The sequence below is a fragment of the Oncorhynchus gorbuscha genome, linkage group LG10, assembly GCF_021184085.1.
Source record: "Oncorhynchus gorbuscha isolate QuinsamMale2020 ecotype Even-year linkage group LG10, OgorEven_v1.0, whole genome shotgun sequence".
In the NCBI taxonomy this organism is placed as follows: domain Eukaryota; kingdom Metazoa; phylum Chordata; class Actinopteri; order Salmoniformes; family Salmonidae; genus Oncorhynchus; species Oncorhynchus gorbuscha.
Genome location: NC_060182.1, coordinates 44,363,774 through 44,384,856, shown reverse-complemented (window position 1 = coordinate 44,384,856; position 21,083 = coordinate 44,363,774). Strand labels below are relative to the sequence as shown.

General features: G+C 43.2%; 1 protein-coding gene across 6 annotated transcripts in view; it reads right to left on the bottom strand.

Moving 5' to 3' along the window:
- The window catches only part of LOC124046166 (sterile alpha motif domain-containing protein 11-like), a 114,390-nt gene that overhangs the window by 57,129 nt on the left and 36,178 nt on the right, over nt 1–21,083 (bottom strand). For 5 of the 6 annotated variants that reach the window (XM_046366244.1, XM_046366243.1, XM_046366242.1 and 2 more), the window contains one exon: nt 6,469–6,578. In XM_046366244.1, coding sequence (XP_046222200.1) covers nt 6,469–6,578 — 110 coding nt within the window. Of the gene's footprint in view, nt 1–6,468; nt 6,579–15,463; nt 15,800–21,083 lie in introns of those variants that run through there. The other variant, XM_046366246.1, reaches the window with a different exon arrangement.

The window sequence follows — 21,083 nt, the reverse complement described above, 5'->3', positions numbered from 1 at the left end:
TGAACATGCATGACAATCTCTTCTGGCTCAAAGTTGAGGAGAGATTTACTGCATCACTATCGGTCTTGTGCGAGGTGTTGAAGGTACCGAACTGTCTGTTCAAGCAGTTGGCACAGATTGAACACTCATCGGTACAACACAAGACATTCAATCAGAGGTCTCTTCACAGTCCCCAGGTCAGGAATAGAGGAGGTGAAACACACTATATACACAAAAGTATGTTGACTCCCCATCAAATTAGTGGATTCGGCTATTTCAGCCACACCCGTTGCTGACAGGTGTATAAAGTCAAGCACACAGCCATTCAATATCCATAGACAAACATTGGCAGTAGAATGGCCTTACTGAAGAGCTCAGTGATTTTTAACATGGCCCCAAATTTCTGCCCTGTTAGAGCTTCCCCGGTCAAATGTAGGTCCTGTTATTGTGAAGTGGAAACGTCTAGGAGCAACAACGGCTCAGCCGCAAAGTGGTAGGCCACACAAGCTCACAGAATGGGACCGGCGAGTGCTGAAGCACGTAGCGCAGTACATTTTGTCTGTCCTCAGTTGCAACACTCACTACCGAGTTCCAAATTGTGTCTGGACAGAGAGACAGAGAGAAGAGGAGAGAGAGAGAGAGAGAGAGAGAGAGAGAGAGAGAGAGAGAGAGAGAGAGAGAGAGAGAGAGAGAGAGAGAGAGAGAGAGAGATGAATAAAGGGTGAGAGAGTGAGAGACAGAGAGGAGTGAGAGAGAGAAAGAGAGAGAGAAGGAGAGAAGAGAGAGAGAGAGAGAGAGAGAGAGAGAGAGAGAGAGAGAGAGAGAGAGAGAGAGAGAGAGAGAGGGAGATGAATAAAGGGTGAGAGAGTGAGAGACAGAGAGAAGGAGAGATTATTATTATTATATTATTATTATATATTAGAAGGAGAGAGAGAGAGAGAGAGAGAGAGAGAGAGAGAGAGAGAGAGAGAGAGAGAGAGAGAGAGAGAGAGAGAGAGAGAGAGAGAGAGAGAGAGAGAGAGAGAGGTGGAAGAAAGCAAGCCTGTGCATGAAAGTGTGTTTGGAGTGGTAGAGTTGGCGTCTTGGAGGCTTATGTATGGTTTGGAGGAGAGGAGAGGAAACCTGGTGTCGGAGAGAGGAGGTTCACTAACGATCCCCCTGTTTGATGTTTCCTCTCCGGGTATGAGGAGATTCACTCTCTACCCCTCCCCAGAGATAGAGACACAGAGAGAGATAGAGAGAAAGAGAGAGAGAGATTTTATCTTTCTCCATGGTACTTGAATGGAACACGGGAGCTCCTGTCTTCTCCTCCTTTCTCCCATCTCCATTCCAACCACTGGCCTTGGCCTACAGTGTCTAAATGCACAACCATAATACTTTTGATTATTTTACACATGATTTAATACAGTAGCCTATATCAGACCTAAAGCTTCAATTGCACACGCACACAAACACGCACACACGCACAAACACGCACACACTTTCATTTGGGCTGACTTCACAGAAGACAGTGTCTCTTCTGAGCCATTGCCTGAGGGTCAGGGATTTTAAGGCGGAAAGCTTTTAAAGCCAATTAAATGGTGCTTCTTAAAGCGTTGGCGCTTCCATTTAACACCGAAACCCGCCTTAAACCCAGCAAGCTCTTACAGTCTCACTGCAGAATCAGACATCCAAACTCTTGTCTATAAACGCCCCAGCATAACCCAAGCCTACTTGATTGTAATAGCGCTCACTGTTGCCCCCTAATTGCCAGTTTCGACGTCATCGCTGATGTCCTGCTTATTTTGCATTAAATCTTGAGCGACCTGGCTGCTTAAACCAGTCTTAGCTTTGTTAGCGCAAACGCTAAGTCCGTAACTCCCAACACAGTTAATAAACACAGTTTCTACTATGCTCCTGCTAGTCTTCTACCTGTATAACCCCTCAGGCTAAACATTGCTAACTGCTAACAGATTAGCCAAAGTTGCTATTTCCTCCAGCTAACTAGTCTCCTACCTGGGGATCAATGATGTTTAGTGCTAAGGACATTGCAATGGCTTCTATCTGACTCATGTTTTTCCCTCACTCAAACTAAAGATATTTCGTTACCATTTGCATCTCCTGTCTGGCGCACCAGCTCGCTAGCAAATTTCCCCTTAGTCCTTCATCCAAAACTGCCAGAATCCTTTTTTGCCCCCTGCCCGACCAGTTTACACTAGTTAACTCCTACTGGGAAGAATGAGGGATGAGAATGGAGAGAGAGAAAGAAAAAAACTGAAGAAGGCTTCAACAGAGGGAGAACTAGCCTAGCCTAGCCATCTACCGCACTTGTCTACCACAGAGGCAGTCAAGCAACCACAGGGACATCCCTTACTCTCGTTCCCTCTCACTGCCTCTTCTTCTCTCCTCCTTCCATCCTATCCCTTCTTTCTATCTTTCTTTCTTCCTCTCTTCTCTTTTTCTCTCTCTTTTCTTCCCTCGGAGGACCACTGACAGCTCAGAAAGCAAGACTCCTTAATTCCTCCACTTATTCCGTTAATCTGTCATCTTTATCAGGCTGGGGAAGAGGTGGGCCGGGAGTTGCGGCCTCCCGATCAATCTCCACATTACAGCTGACAGAATGGTGCTAATAACTTATTGATCCTTCTCTGTTCGCCGGGCCTCCGCCGGCGCTGAAAGCCCCTCATTGATTGGCTGCGGACCGAGGGGGGGAGGGAGAGGAGCTTCCGTTCATACTGAGGGAGGATGCACCACTGCCGCCATCGCTGCTACACACACGCAAGGACACACACACACACACGCACACACACACACACACACACACACACACACACACACACACACACACACACACACACACACACACACACACACACACACACACACACACACACACACACACACACACACACACACACACACACACACACACACACACACACACACACACACAGTTCCTCTCTCCCATAGCGCAACCCCAGGGCAGCAGAGATGGAGAGAGAGTGAGACAGAGAGGGAGAGAGAGGGGAGATAGAGAGAAGGAGAGGGAAGGGAAAGAGGGAGAGAGAGGGAGAGAGAGGGGAGATAGAGAGAAGGAGAGGGAAGGGAAAGAGGGAGAGAGAGAGAGAGAGAGAGAGAGAGAGAGAGAGAGAGAGAGAGAGAGAGAGAGAGGGAGATAGAGAGAAGGAGAGGGAAGGGAAAGAGGGAAAGAGAGGGAGGGGGAGAAAAGGATAGAGAAGAAGATAGGTAGGGAACAGCAAAGCAAAGGGAGAGATGGATAGAGATTAGGGAGTGAGATGATTGAAGAGGAAAAATAAAGCTAGAATAACCCATTCATTTATAGACTAGGGCTGGGTGCACTCACTGTATATCAGTGATCTATGTGTGTGTATGTGTGTGTGTGTGTGAGATTGTTTAATAGGAGTGTGATGGACCAAGATGGAACCAACGCTCCCTAAGAGACTAATAATACCCTGTTTAAAAAAAATCCTCCCTTTCAAACACACATACACACAAAAAAAAAAGCTATACAAAAACACCTTATCCGCCAGTTAGTCTCTCTGGTCTGACCGCAGAGCCACGGTTTACAGTTTCCACAGGCAGCCAGACGCTTAGCCCGGCGCCCCTGCTCTCGCCCCCTCCTGCCCTCCCCTCCTCTCTCCCTCCCTTCCACAGCCCCAGAGTAGCCAGGGGCCTGGGAGGCGGAGGGAGGGAGGGGACTAGAGGGGGGAGTCAGCCCTCCTGTCTGTCCCTCATATTTAATTAACGGCCCACTCCGGCACGGAGACGGCTCAGCAGCCTGCTTCCCTTTCCTCTGACCCCCCTCACACACACACGCACGCACGCACGCACGCACGCACGCACGCACGCACGCACGCACGCACACACACACACACACACACACACACACACACACACACACACACACACACACACACACACACACACACACACACACACACACACACGTACACAGACGTACACACACACAAACACACACGCACACACACACACACTGCTGCCCGCCGCCACAGCCGCCCTCCCGATACCAGCACCACGCTCATTCACCTCTCTCTCTCTCTCCCTCTCTCTCGCTACAAACTTTTCTTGTGGCACACTGCCTCCCGCCCTCTCTCTCTCTCCCTCCCTCCCACTCTCTTTCTCTCTATTTCTCTAACCACAGGCCTGCTATGGAAGTTAGACAGTGGGGAGTGAGCTCAATAATAGACTTGATGCTATAACAGAACAGAAAGCAGTTAGCACTACACTAAAGAATGTAACAGAAGTACAGCACTAGTGTTAGCAGTAGTGTTTGTCTGGGCGTGCATCCCAAAAGGCATCCTATTTCCTATATAGTGTTCTCCTTTTGACCAGGGCCCATAGGGACATTTGGGATCCAGTCTGGGTCTGCTATGATATTGGAGCAATCCCACCACAGCCACAGTCACAATTGAAGTAGTTTAACATCATGACAGTACTTTGGAGAAACGATTCAAAACGATTCGAAAGTTCATATCATGTGTCAGGTATTAAAACTGTTATATGACACAAATTATAAGTGCGCGTGTGTGTGCGTGCGTGTGCATGTACACATCTGTGTTTGTTTGTGTGTGCGTTAGATGTGCACATACACCCATGTGTGTGTGTGTGTACGCACACGCACTACTGTGTATGTGTGTGTCTCTCTCTAATTTATCTGGCAGACAGAATGTGAGCCAGTGGCTGATGGGATTGGACTTGTTTACAGACACGTAGCGAGCCGCTTAGCCACCCTGTTAAATCTCCCTTTAATGCTCAAACTGACAGTTTTTAGGCCCAGGCCCCCTCCGGCGCTTGCCGCACCGCACTCATCCCCCCTTCCCCTCATCCTCCTCCCCTTACCCTCCCTCATCGCTTTGTGTCTTTCTCCATTAAGATTACCATTCACAGGCTAATTTCTCCATTAGGCTTAGCAGCTGATTAGACAGGTCTTTTGGGGAAAATCTGTCCCAAACATGGGTCTGAAGACATTGGACAGCTGCGACTTTATCACCCCCGTCCCCCACCCACATGAGGGGGGATAAACAGACATCCCTCCGCCCCCTCATTCCTCTGTATTATGTACCGTATGGGCAATTAAGCTTCTGGGCGGATGAGATCAGAGAGATACAGTAGAAGACGAGGTGTCGGATTTGGGGTGTGACTATGCCACACGTATGCCCCTCTGACTAATGTGATGAAGAAGAACAGAATGTCCACAGGGGGTAATGCTCACCCCACTGAACAATGTACCACTTGAACATGGTATGGGTACTGCTTTATGGGACCCATCTGTGGTTGACCAACTTTGTTGGTAACACTTTACAAGTTTGTCGTGACTTTTTCAAGAAAACCAAACTATGAATTACAGTTTCTCCTGGCCCATAGACTACTGTCAGGGGGAGGATCCAAGTTTGGAATGAAAGAGTATTTCGAGTGTAATACGTATACAGTATGTCCCTACAGTATAATTGGCCCTTCCTGACACCTTCGTCCACCAAAACAGTAGGGGACTTCAGACACCGCTAATCCCTATTAGTGGTAGATTATTCAATGTCTACTAAATAGAACCATCTATCTTTAGAAAACTTAGACAACTGTTTTTTGGCCCCCGAGTCGCGCAGTGGTCTAAGGTGCTGCATCTCAGTGCAAGAGGCATCACCTGGTTTGATTCCAGGCTGTCTCACAACCAGCTGTGATTGGGAGTCCCATAGGGCGGCGCACAATTGGCCCAGCGTCGTCCGAGTTAGGGGTTTGGCCGGGGTAGGCCGTCATTGTAACTAATTTGTGGGCAACTGACTTAAAGGTTAAATAAAGGTAACATAAAACATTTAAATGACTCAATATACCTTTGATGAAACACATACGTATGCATGGGCACAGATCACAATATACAAGGACGCAAATGAGAAAAGTTATCATCAGAATACCAAATCCACTCTATCACTTCATGTTATACAGGAATATACCTGAAAGTATAACATTCCAACATTCAGTCTAATTCTGAACGAAAACAGTTTTGATTCACTACTAAAACTGATGAAACAGTGGCTGGTGTTTTTAGGGCGTTTAACTGTCGGGCTGTAAACTGTCAGAAGGCTCTTACTGTAGCTTAACACACACCATGGTGTCCTTTACGCCCATGAAACTGGATTAATGGCAAACAAAGCTATTTATTTAGTGGTAATTTAAAACAGGGGGCTAAGGAAAAACCTGGAGTGCAATAGAATAGGCACACAAGAACCTGAGGTAATCGACTTGAGAGCCACCTTCAGGAATCAGTAATAAGCTGACAGTAAGTTCCCCAATCAAACTAATTACAGCAAATGAAGGGACGAATGCATAATGGTGATGAATTACTCATGTTGATGTAAAGAAAACGGAACCTTATCGCAAATTGGTGGAACACAGGGAGAAAAAGGAAGAAATACACAGACATATAGAAACACACACAACACCCAATCCCCCATCGCAGGTCTTGTAGTATCTTACCTGTCTGTCCTGTGTTGGTGCTGAGGTCAGTGGCTGGCGGGTCCTCGGGCATGCCGTGCTGTCTTGTGTGGTGGAGGTTGGAGATGATTTTAGAGAGGTCACTGTCACGACTGAAACACACAGAGTCAGGGGGTTAGAAACTAACACCCTGCTTTATATGGCACGTTATTAAGACACAACAAGGCACAAACACATAGTAACAAAAGGATAGCAAAAAAGACACAGAACATGAACCATGACGAAGGCACAGTGATGCCGAAACGTTGGTAAATACCCAAGAAATGACTGGAAGTTGATATATGGAGTGTGGGACTCTCTTTATTTTGATAGTAAAAAGACAAAACATAACATAACACAACATAACACATAACATAAGACAACATAACATAACACAACATAACACATAACATAAGACAAAATAACATAACACAACATAACACATAACATAAGACAACATAACACGTAACATAAGACAACATAACATAACACAACATAAAACGTAACATAACACAACATAACACATAAAATAAGACAACATAACATAACACAACATAAAACATAACATAACACATAAAATAACACATAAAATAAGACAACATAACATAACACAACATAACACATAAAATAAGACAACATAACATAACACAACATAAAACGTAACATAACACAACATAAAACATAACATAACACAACATAACACATAAAATAAGACAACATAACACATAACATAAGACAACATAACACGTAACATAAGACAACATAACATAACACAACATAAAACGTAACATAACACAACATAAAACATAACATAACACAACATAACACATAACACAACATAACACATAAAATAAGACAACATAACACATAACATAAGACAAAATAACATAACACAACATAACACATAACATAAGACAACATAACACATAACATAAGACAACATAACATAACACAACATAAAACATAACATAACACAACATAAAACATAACATAACACAACATAACACATAACACAACATAACACATAACACAACATAACACATAAAATAAGACAACATAACACATAACATAAGACAAAATAACATAACACAACATAACACATAACATAAGACAACATAACACATAACATAAGACAACATAACATAACACAACATAAAACATAACATAACACAACATAAAACATAACATAACACAACATAACACATAACACAACATAACACATAAAATAAGACAACATAACACATAACATAAGACAAAATAACATAACACAACATAACACATAACATAACACAACATAAAACATAACATAACACAACATAACACATAACATAAGACAACATAACATAACACAACATAAAACATAACATAACACAACATAAAACATAACATAACACAACATAACACATAACATAAGACAACATAACACATAACATAAGACAACATAACATAACACAACATAAAACACAACATAACACAACATAAAACATAACATAACACAACATAACACATAACATAACACAGCATAACACATAACATAAGACAACATAACACAACATAACATAACACAGCATAACACATAACATAACACAACATAACATAACACAACATAACACATAACATAACACAACATAACACATAACATAACACAACATAACATAACACAACATAACACATAACACAACATAACACAACATAACACATAACACAACATAACATAACACATAACATAACACAACATAACACAACATAACACATAACATAACACAACATAACACATAACATAAGACAACATAACATAACACAACATAACACATAACATAAGACAAAATAACATAACACATAACATAAGACAACATAACACATAACATAAGACAACATAACATAACACAACATAACACATAACACAACATAACACATAAAATAAGACAACATAACACATAACATAAGACAAAATAACATAACACAACATAACACATAACATAACACAACATAACACATAACATAACACAACATAACACATAACACAACATAACACATAACACAACATAACACATAACATAAGACAACATAACACATAACATAAGACAAAATAACATAACACAACATAACACATAACATAACACAACATAAAACATAACATAACACAACATAACACATAACATAAGACAAAATAACATAACACAACATAACACATAACATAACACAACATAACACATAACATAACACAACATAACACATAACACAACATAACACATAACACAACATAACACATAAAATAAGACAACATAACACATAACATAAGACAACATAACACAACATAACACAAAACATAACGTAACACAATATATCACAACAAAACATAACACATAACATAAAACAACATAACATAACACAGCATAACACATAACATAATATGACACATCATAACATAAACACAACATAACACAATATAACACATAACATAACATGACACAACATAACACATAACATAACACAATATAACACAACATAACACATAACATAAGACAACATAACATAACACATAACATAAAACAACATAAAACAACATAACATAACATAACACACAACATAACACATAACATAAAACAACATAAAACAACATAACATAACAAAACATAATACATAACATGACACAATATAACACATAACATAACACAAAACATAACATTACACATAACATAAGACAACATAACATAACACAGCATAACACATAACATAACACAGCATAACACATAACATAACACAGCATAACACATAACATAACACAGCATAACACATAACATAACACAACATAACACATAACACAACATAACACAACATAACACAATATAACACATAACACAACATAACACATAACATAACACAACATAACACATAACACATAACATAACACAACATAACACAACATAACACATAACACATAACATAACACAACATAACACATAACACAACATAACACATAACATAACACAACATAACACATAACACAACATAACACAACATAACACAATATAACACATAACACAACATAACACATAACATAACACAACATAACACATAACACATAACATAACACAACATAACACAACATAACACATAACACATAACATAACACAACATAACATTCATAACATTCGAGGTTAGCTAGCCAGCTATTTTTCGTCCTTAACGTAGGTGACTCTGCTAGCTAGCCAACGCTAGCCAACGTCTTCTGTATAGAACTCAACTACCCGGTCGCATTCACAGGTAGTATCACATTTTCACTTCATTTCATTACAGTACAACGGTTTGATTTGTTTGATCGTAGCTAGCTACTTAGCTAGCTACATAGCCGTCTTTGTATCAAAGATAATTGTGTAGTCTAGAGCGATTTTCTAGGTTCGCTAGCCATCTATTGTCGTTCTTTTAACGCAACGTAACGTAAACAACACTGCTAGCTAGCCTGCTAGCCCCCGAATAGCAACACTGCAGAAACTATTACACTCAACGGAACGACTTGATTAGTGTAGTGTCAACAACTGCCAGCTGGCCTACTTCAGCAGTACTGTATCATTTTAATCATTTTAGTCAATAAGATTCTTGCTACGTAGCTTAACTTTCTGAACATTCGAGACGTGTAGTCCACTTGTCATTCCAATCTCCTTTGCATTAGCGTAGCCTCTTCTGTAGCCTGTCAACTATGTGTCTGTTTATCCCTGTTCTCTCCTCTCTGCACAGACCATACAAACGCTCCTCACCGCGTGGCCGCGGCCACCCTACTCTGGTGGTCCCAGCGCGCACGACCCACGTGGAGTTCCAGGTCTCCGGTAGCCTCTGGAACTGCCAATCTGCGGTCAACAAGGCAGAGTTCATCTCAGCCTATGCCTCCCTCCAGTCCCTCGACTTCTTGGCACTGACGGAAACATGGATCACCACAGACAACACTGCTACTCCTACTGCTCTCTCTTCGTCCGCCCACGTGTTCTCGCACACCCTGAGAGCGTCTGGTCAGCGGGGTGGTGGCACCAGGATCCTCATCTCTCCCAAGTGGTCATTCTCTCTTTCTCCCCTTACCCATCTGTCTATCGCCTCCTTTGAATTCCATGCTGTCACAGTTACTAGCCCTTTCAAGCTTAACATCCTTATCATTTATCGCCCTCCAGGTTCCCTCGGAGAGTTCATCAATGAGCTTGATGCCTTGATAAGCTCCTTTCCTGAGGACGGCTCACCTCTCACAGTTCTGGGCGACTTTAACCTCCCCACGTCTACCTTTGACTCTTTCCTCTCTGCCTCCTTCTTTCCACTCCTCTCCTCTTTTGACCTCACCCTCTCACCTTCCCCCCTACTCACAAGGCAGGCAATACGCTCGACCTCATCTTTACTAGATGCTGTTCTTCCACTAACCTCATTGCAACTCCCCTCCAAGTCTCCGACCACTGCCTTGTATCCTTTTCCCTCTCGCTCTCATCCAACACCTCCCACACTGCCCCTACTCGGATGGTATCGCGCCGTCCCAACCTTCGCTCTCTCTCCCCCGCTACTCTCTCCTCTTCCATCCTATCATCTCTTCCCTCCGCTCAAACCTTCTCCCACCTATCTCCTGATTCTGCCTCCTCAACCCTCCTCTCCTCCCTCTCTGCATCCCTTGACTCTCTATGTCCCCTATCCTCCAGGCCGGCTCGGTCCTCCCCTCCCGCTCCGTGGCTCGATGACTCATTGCGAGCTCACAGAACAGGGCTCCGGGCAGCCGAGCGGAAATGGAGGAAAACTCGCCTCCCTGCGGACCTGGCATCCTTTCACTCCCTCCTCTCTACATTTTCCTCCTCTGTCTCTGCTGCTAAAGCCACTTTCTACCACGCTGAATTCCAAGCATCTGCCTCTAACCCTAGGAAGCTCTTTGCCACCTTCTCCTCCCTCCTGAATCCTCCGCCCCCTCCCCCCTCCTCCCTCTCTGCAGATGACTTCGTCAACCATTTTGAAAAGAAGGTCGACGACATCCGATCCTCGTTTGCTAAGTCAAACGACACCGCTGGTTCTGCTCACACTGCCCTACCCTGTGCTCTGACCTCTTTCTCCCCTCTCTCTCCAGATGAAATCTCGCGTCTTGTGACGGCCGGCCGCCCAACAACCTGCCCGCTTGACCCTATCCCCTCCTCTCTTCTCCAGACCATTTCCGGAGACCTTCTCCCTTACCTCACCTCGCTCATCAACTCATCCCTGACCGCTGGCTACGTCCCTTCCGTCTTCAAGAGAGCGAGAGTTGCACCCCTTCTGAAAAAACCTACACTTGATCCCTCTGATGTCAACAATTACAGACCAGTATCCCTTCTTTCTTTTCTCTCCAAAACTCTTGAACGTGCCGTCCTTGGCCAGCTCTCCCGCTATCTCTCTCTGAATGACCTTCTTGATCCAAATCAGTCAGGTTTCAAGACTAGTCATTCAACTGAGACTGCTCTCCTCTGTATCACGGAGGCGCTCCGCACTGCTAAAGCTAACTCTCTCTCCTCTGCTCTCATCCTTCTAGATCTATCGGCTGCCTTCGATACTGTGAACCATCAGATCCTCCTCTCCACCCTCTCCGAGTTGGGCATCTCCGGCGCGGCCCACGCTTGGATTGCGTCCTACCTGACAGGTCGCTCCTACCAGGTGGCGTGGCGAGAATCTGTCTCCTCACCACGCTCTCTCACCACTGGTGTCCCCCCAGGGCTCTGTTCTTGGCCCTCTCCTATTCTCGCTATACACCAAGTCACTTGGCTCTGTCATAACCTCACATGGTCTCTCTTATCATTGCTATGCAGACGACACACAATTAATCTTCTCCTTTCCCCCTTCTGATGACCAGGTGGCGAATCGCATCTCTGCATGTCTGGCAGACATATCAGTGTGGATGACGGATCACCACCTCAAGCTGAACCTCGGCAAGACGGAGCTGCTCTTCCTCCCGGGGAAGGACTGCCCGTTCCATGATCTCGCCATCACGGTTGACAACTCCATTGTGTCCTCCACCCAGAGCGCCAAGAACCTTGGTGTGATCCTGGACAACACCCTGTCGTTCTCAACCAACATCAAGGCGGTGGCCCGTTCCTGTAGGTTCATGCTCTACAACATCCGCAGAGTACGACCCTGCCTCACACAGGAAGCGGCGCAGGTCCTAATCCAGGCACTTGTCATCTCCCGTCTGGATTACTGCAACTCGCTGTTGGCTGGGCTCCCTGCCTGTGCCATTAAACCCCTTCAACTCATCCAGAACGCCGCAGCCCGTCTGGTGTTCAACCTTCCCAAGTTCTCTCACGTCACCCCGCTCCTCCGTTCTCTCCACTGGCTTCCAGTTGAAGCTCGCATCCGCTACAAGACCATGGTGCTTGCCTACGGAGCTGTGAGGGGAACGGCACCTCAGTACCTCCAGGCTCTGATCAGGCCCTACACCCAAACAAGGGCACTGCGTTCATCCACCTCTGGCCTGCTCGCCTCCCTACCACTGAGGAAGTACAGCTCCCGCTCAGCCCAGTCAAAACTGTTCGCTGCCCTGGCCCCCCAATGGTGGAACAAACTCCCTCACGACGCCAGGACAGCGGAGTCAATCACCACCTTCCGGAGACACCTGAAACCCCACCTCTTTAAGGAATACCTAGGATAGGATAAGTAATCCCTCTCACCCCACCCCCCCTAAGTTTTAGATGCACTATTGTTAAGTGACTGTCCCACTGGATGTCATAAGGTGAATGCACCAATTTGTAAGTCGCTCTGGATAAGAGCGTCTGCTAAATGACTTAAATGTAAATGTAAATAACACATAACACATAACACAACATAACACATAACATAACACAACATAACACATAACACATAACATAACACAACATAACACAACATAACACAACATAACACATAACACATAACATAACATAACACAACATAACACATAACACATAACATAACATAACACAACATAACCCATAACACATAACATAACACATAACATAAAACAACATAAAACAACATAACATAACACAACATAACACATAACATAACACAATATAACACATAACATAACATAAAACATAGCATAACACAACACAACATAACATAACATGACAAAACATAATACATAACATGTCACAATATAACATAACACAAAACATAACATTACACATAACATAAGACAACATAACATGACACAGCATAATACATAACATAACACATAACATAAACAAAACATAACACAATATAACACAACATAACACATAACATAAGACAACATAACACATAACATAAGATAACATGTTGTTCTTCTCAGACCATTTTGAAATTATATATATATTTTAAATGTGGTATATGATCACACTGATCATTTACCCTGAGCATCCTGCCCAGTTGCATCACCGCCTGGTATGGCAACTGCTCGGCATCTGACCGTAAGGCGCTACAGAGGGTAGTGCGTACGGCCCAGTATATCACTGGGGCCAAGCTTCCTGCAATTCAGGACCTATATAATAGGCAGTGTCAGAGGAAAGCCCGTAAAATTGTCAGAGACACCAGTCACCCACGTCATAGACTGTTTTCTTTGCTACCGCACGACAAGCTCCAAGTCTAGAACCAAAAGGCTTCTTAACAGCTTCTACCCCCAAGCCATATGACTGCTGAACAATGAATCAAATGGCCACCGGACTATTATATTGACCACTGGACATTTTGTACACTGCTGCTACTCGCTGGTTATTATCTACGTGTAGTCACTTCACTACCTACATGTACAAATGACCTCAACTAACCCATGCCCCCTGCACACTGACTCGGTACCGGTATCCCCTGTATGTAGCCTCGTTATTGTTATGTTATTGTGTTACTTTTTATTATTTTTTATATTCTACTTTAGTTTATTTGGTAAATACCTTCTTAACTCTTCTTGAACTGCACTGTTGGTTCAGGACTTGTAAGTAAGTATTTCACCGTAAAGTCTATACTTGTTGTGCATGTGACAAATAAAGTTGGATTGGATTGAATTTGTTATATTAGCCTACTAGCGAGGCCCAGCTGAGTGGATGGCCGCCATTTGATGGTCAGTCTGGGGGGAGGGAGCAGCAGTGAGGCTGCCGCTCACCCAACGTATCGTCCCTCAGCTCTCCCTCCTCTGAGAAAAGGGGACACAGTCTTCCAGCTGATTTGGCGAAACTCACGTCGCGCTGCATTGTTCTGCCTCACGCACCAATTCATGTTGTTACTCCTATGACTTGAGAAAGTGAAATACTCCTCGGAATGAAAAAAAGACCCAAGCTGCTAATAATAACAACGCTATCTTATCTGAACACTTTGCTGTACTCATTCATTGCATCTGCAGTGCTGGTTGTAGCGCGAGTGGAAGTAGGGAGAATGCACGTTTTATGGCTTTGAACAAAGTGATGACAGTGCTTAATAACAGCTTAAACATGAATTTATTCATTAAAATAGCAGCTCTTTGCTGTATTCATTAAGTCTCTCTCTAGTCATGGTTTTAAAAGTCTTGAAATCTCACAGTATCAACTTTGTTGTGTGTTTGAGGCTTCTTTTTACATTCTATGGCTCGTGGAAACTGGGCAGACACAGTGATCTGAGCTATCTGATTGGCCAATGGTAGGCCAATAGGTGCTCTTGATTTGCTCTCTGGGCCTGCCGAGTAGGCGGAGTTCTACCTTCAGACACATGAACTGGTTAAAAATGGGAAGAATTTGCCTTGCTGGTGCTAGGGCTGCTAAATGAAGCGTGCTTACCGCCAACAGCTGCATTCATTAGTTTTATTAACAAATGTCAATAAAAAATGAAGGTCAGCAACAACCTGATAAAAACAAATTTATATGAATGCTGTAAGTACAGAAATTGTTAGCTCACTGGGATATGAATATCCAACTAGTCAGTGACAACTGTGCAGAGTTTGTGACAGCAACTATGTGAGCTTATTACAGTATTACCGACACTATGTCCTGATACTTCCTATGATCTTCTATGTAGAAGAACCCCTTACCTTCTAACGACTCTTGTGTCACTTGTCAGCGTCATAGAGCAAAACATTTACATGTGCGTGTTCATGAGAGCCTCAGCTTTTCATAGATACGTTTGTAGCTCAAACCAGACTTTACAGACGTTTTTGCAAAAAGATCCGGCCTCGGGCACCTTCTCATAAACACCACTCTAGCTCAGCCCCGGTTAATCACACAGACTAATGGTTGGTATCTACAGATGCAAAAGAAATATATTAATCCAATGGTACAACCCAAAAGTTGGTTCATTTTCAACTGTAGTCCCTGGACTTTAAAGCCCTCTCTCCCACTGTGACACCACTGCCCTCGCCTCTCTTCAAGGCCAAACCATAGGAGGGTTTTAGAGATTAGGGCTTGGATCTGCCTGCCATGCACAGCTCCCTCTAATCCAGCAGCAGCAACTACGGACACAACTGTGTCATGGAGTTACTTCAACGCAATCTGATTAGCGCTCTGATCGCATTAAGCGGCATAACGATGGAAAATAGGCGCTTATTCATTTTGAGGGAATATCACAGACGAATCTCTCCGTCACTATATGGCTATGGGGCCATACGGTCGAAAAGGTTTGGTTTATTGAATGTTAAATTCTGCAAAAGTTATGCCTCAAGTCTTATTTTATTGCAGAAAACACAAAACACACATAAGGAAGATATGAATGAATGTCATTACATGTAATAGTTTTCCCCTGTTTCCTTAAATTTGGAGTATCAAGGTCAACTGAATATGTTCAAATCAAGTTTGGTGAACATACTAGTTGTCTTACATAAGAACAGGATCCAGAATTTCCCCCATATGTTCAGGGAACATTATTGCTAACCAGGAAGGGACAGTGGAGGGAGTCAAGGTGACAAGGCATAGTGGCTGGGGATGGTTCTGATTGGCCACCACTCTGAGGAGGCCACATGGTTTGCGGCTGCTGGATTCTGGATTTTTACAGCACTATGATTATAGGCTCTAGCTCCGTAATGCCAGGCTGCCGTTGCTCCGAGCTGTTTTCCAAATTGTACGGAACAGATGCGGGGGAATTTATTTTGTCTGATTCTGACCACGTTGGGATACCAGTTGCTTGTCAGTCAACGGGAATCAATGAGTCAAACTTAAAACAAGACAGAACGCAGAGAAAATAAGTCCTGCCTAGTTGCTAAGCGACAAATCATGCTTTAGTTGTGTCATGACGTCACACTTTCGGTGACACTACTCCAACCAAGCCCTAGACCTCAATCAAAATACAACCTGTAAAGAAGTTGAAAATCTCATTTCTATGATGTTTTTGCTACACGCAATTCAGGTCTACTTTGTTAAGGTTCATAGTCATACGGGCTAATTTAGATTACATCATGCAGAAAATCACAGATCCACAAAATTGAGATCCGCTAGCAACTAAACCCCCTGACCCTACCCGCTCCCTATCATTGAAAGTGATCGTCATAATGCTACTCTGAACATCTCACTGAGGCTACGGGGTCATTATCACATGGCAATGTTGCGGTGCTAAGCTGTGGTGAACAAGGACATCATTAGCGCTGGTAATTAGCACACTTTTCATGCGCAGTCCCTGCATGGTTGGCTAAAGAGGGAAGCTCCTCCCCCCTGCATGGGTGGCCAGGCCAAGGTCATAATCTGTGCTTGGGCTACAGGGGATGTGGGATGTGTGTGTGTGTGGAGGGGGGTTAAGTCCTAGCCGCCTGACTCAGCTCTCCCTCACGAGTTGGGTAGGTGGGTGGGGGGGGGGGCATAGGGTAAGGGAAGGGGGGTAGCGATTGGATGTGGTGGTGACAGCTAAGAAGAACATGAGATTCTGTCTTATGGCCTAGGCTGCACACCGAAGACAATCATCTCATCCTCGGGCTCATCCCTAAACTGATCAATACCACCCTCATCATCCCCAGTTGGTCTAGTCCACAGGACAGACTAACTGACAGACTGATAGAGATGCCATGACCCAGATGCTACTACTTTATTAGCCAGGCTCTAATGCAGGGTAACGTTGCCACGGATTGAGAATCAGAAACATGATCCATTCAATCCAATGAGCTCCAAATTCTACTCACCCATAACATAGAAAATATCAAACTTTTAGAGGAGAACATTGCTGATAGATGGTTTGTGAATATATTTCTAAAAAGACCCATCGTAAATCAGTAAAGTGTTCAGACAACTGACAATTTGGAGGCTATTTCTGAATCAGTTAAGGAGAAAAGAGTAAAATAACTAATGTACACTGCATCTCATTATCACATTGAAAGGAAACTAGTGGGTCCAGTCACATTTTTCACAGTTCCATTGACTCTCAGAGAGTGATTACCAAACTCAGTCTTTAGTTCGGTGTATAGAGGGGAGAAAAAAACCAGATGCGTGGGCCGGGCTGGTATTGATGACCATTAGACCAGAGAGACATTCCTGGTATCACTGTTTATGAAGTACATACATATAATGCAATAACATCCTTTACAAAGCCTTATAATACACATACAGAGCCTTCAGAAAATATTCACATCGCTTGACTTTTTCCACATGATGTTGTGTTTGTGTCACTGGCCTACACACAATACCCCATAATTTAAAAGTGGAATTATGTTTTTTAAATTAATAAAGAAATGAAAAGCTGAAATGTCTTGAGTCAGTAAGTATTCAACCCCTTTGTTATGGCAAGCGTAAGTTAGTTCAGGAGTAAAAAGGTGCTTAACAAGTCACACAATAAGCTGCATGGACTGTGTGCAATAACAGTGTTTAAGATGATTTTTGAACGATTGGCCCATCTCTGTACCCCACACAATTATCTATATTATCAGTCGAGCAATGAATTTCAAAACCAGATTAAACAAAAAAGACCTTGGAGGTTTTAAAAAGTCTCACAAAGGGCACCTATTGGTAGATGGGTAAAAAAAAACAGACATTGAATATCCCTTGGATCATGGTGAAGTTATTAATTGCACTTTGGATGGTGTATCAATACACCCTGTCACTACAAAGATACAGGCGTCCTTCCTAACTCAGTTGCCAGAGAGGAAAGAAACCACTCAGGGATTTCACCATGAGGCCAATGGTGACTTTAAAAGAGTTAGAGAATTTATTGGCTGTGATAGGAGAAAACTGAGGATGGATAAATAACATTGTACAGTACTAACCTAATTGACAGAGTAAAAAGGAGGACAGTAAAAAATATAATATTCCAAAATATGCATTCTGTTTGCAATTCACTTTTTGTTCTGAGTTCAAAGTGTTATGTTTGGGGCAAATATGATACATTACTGAGTACCACTCTCCATATTTTCAAGCATAGTTGTGGCTGCATCATGTTATGGGTATGCTTGTAATCGTTAAGGAATGGGGAGTTTTTCAGGAGAAAAAAAGAAATGGAACGGCAGAATCCTAGAGGAAAACCTGGTTCAGCTGATGTAAAAAGGGCTTTATATATACAATTGATTGATTCAGTCTGCTTCCAACAGACACTGGGAGATTTATTGACCTTTCAGCAGGACAATAACCTAAACCACAGAGCCAAATCTACACCGGAGTTGCTTACCAAGAAGAGCGTGAATGTTACCGTTTTTTCTTAAATCTGCTTGAAAATCTATGGCAAGACCTGAAAATGGTTGTCTGGCAATGATCAACAACCAATTTGACAGAGCTTGAAGAATTTTGAAAGGAATAATGCCCTTCGAGACTTACCCAAAAAGATTCACAGCGCTAATTGCTTCCAAAAGGTGCTTCTACAAAGTATTGATTCAGGGGTGTGAAAATGTAGGTAAATAAGATATTTCTGTATTTCACGTTCATTAAATGTGCAACATTTTTGTCATTATGGGGCATTGTGTGTAGATGGGTGAGAACCCCAAAAAACATGAACTCCATTTTGAATTCAGCCTGTAGCGCAACACAATATGTAATAAGGGGTACGAATACTGCATACTTTCTGGAGACACTGTATAATGTGTTGTGACACTGTCTATTAGTGTCCATAATAACTCACAAGTGACTATAAAACTTTCCTGAAACTACAGCGGCACTCAAACAGAAAATAGCCCCTACAGAAAAGGCTCACTGGGAAAGTTGCTGGAACTTCAACCAAAGGGAGTTAGCAGCTGCTGTTCCGACATTACCAAAGGAGAAACAAATGAGACTCTCCAAATGCCATGAAAAACATCTTCTCCTGGCATGGGAACAAAATAGCAGAGGGCAACCCCGCAGTGCCCTGCAGTGACATTGGCAAAGAGGAGCTGGACAAAGCTGGAGCTCATAGTGTGAGCTGACACTGGCTTGCACGGGTTGGCAGCCTGGGCACCCCGATGCCATGTCTGACACCACAGCTGACACTGCACTGACAGACAGGGGGACAGAGGGGACAATGGGAGATAGGCAGCTGCCATGGCGGGGCCATGGAGGTGTCATGCAGGTGTAGAGGGAGTTTGCATCCCAAATAGCACCCTATTCCCTATATAGTGCAACGCTTTTAACCAGTGCCCAATCTGGTCAAGAGTAGTACATTATATAGGGAGTAGCGTGCCATTTGGGATGCACCCAGAGAGATGACAGCCTGCTTGGAACACCTGCTGCCTGCAGCTATAGCGCTACTGCAGAGCCCTCCCTCCTACTCCGACCTCAAAACAAAAAAAACAGACCACACAGCTGGCTACAACCTGCACCTGCAGGTGATCCACATCCTTTTCTATAGATAGGCCTGACTCGAGTTCAAATGACCATCTGATATGGGCTCATGCGAATAAACAGCGGCAGTTAGAAAAAAGGATTTAATTACCATTGCTGAGTGATATCTTCGTTCTCTAGACCAAAATGTAATTATGTAAGGTCTTTTGGTGAGAAAAATAAATAATTGTCAAAAAACAAAGGCTTAATGCAAAGACATGGATTTCGACATACTTCGTGTTTTGTTGTGTTTTCAGACAAAGACTTGTGTTCCGTGTGCCATTCACATTTGGATGGAAAGACAGCCTGCAACTGGGGCCCGAGCAAAGCAGAGGGAGTCATAAATAAATCCATAAATAAATCCATAAATAAATAAGAACAGCCCGGGATATCTCTTGGGCTTTCCCTGTTGTTCCTTCCTTACAAAAGCTGATGTGGGGCCGATATGGCTGCAGAGGGAAGGAAAAGTACAATGAAATAAAAGATACGTCTGCCTCATGGAGACTTGGTAAGGTTCTCTCTAACTAAACCACTACACTGAGCCAGAAGATGGTGTCAGAATCCAATCTTGGAGATGTGAGTATGTTTAGTAATGGATCGATCCAAATATTCTCCCAAATGTCAAATGTCAGATCTCAGTATCTGATCTCAGATATTTGATCTATTATCATCTGTTATCTAATAGTCTCATTGCGTATTATCTATTGTCTCATTGCGTTGCCGCTCTCTGCAGAGGTGATATTGAGTTTTAGGAAGTAAATTACCAATAATAATTTGGGATTAAATTAAGCAATTCTTCAAACCAGGGACCGAGATTCAAAAGAGGACTTCAACTCTAAGAAAGGTAGGTTTCCTATAGTGCATAATCCAACAGCACTTTGGAACAGTACCCTGTTTAAAATGCAACCCTCCAAATGTTTTCATGGAGAGACAGTGACATCGTGAGCAATCTTT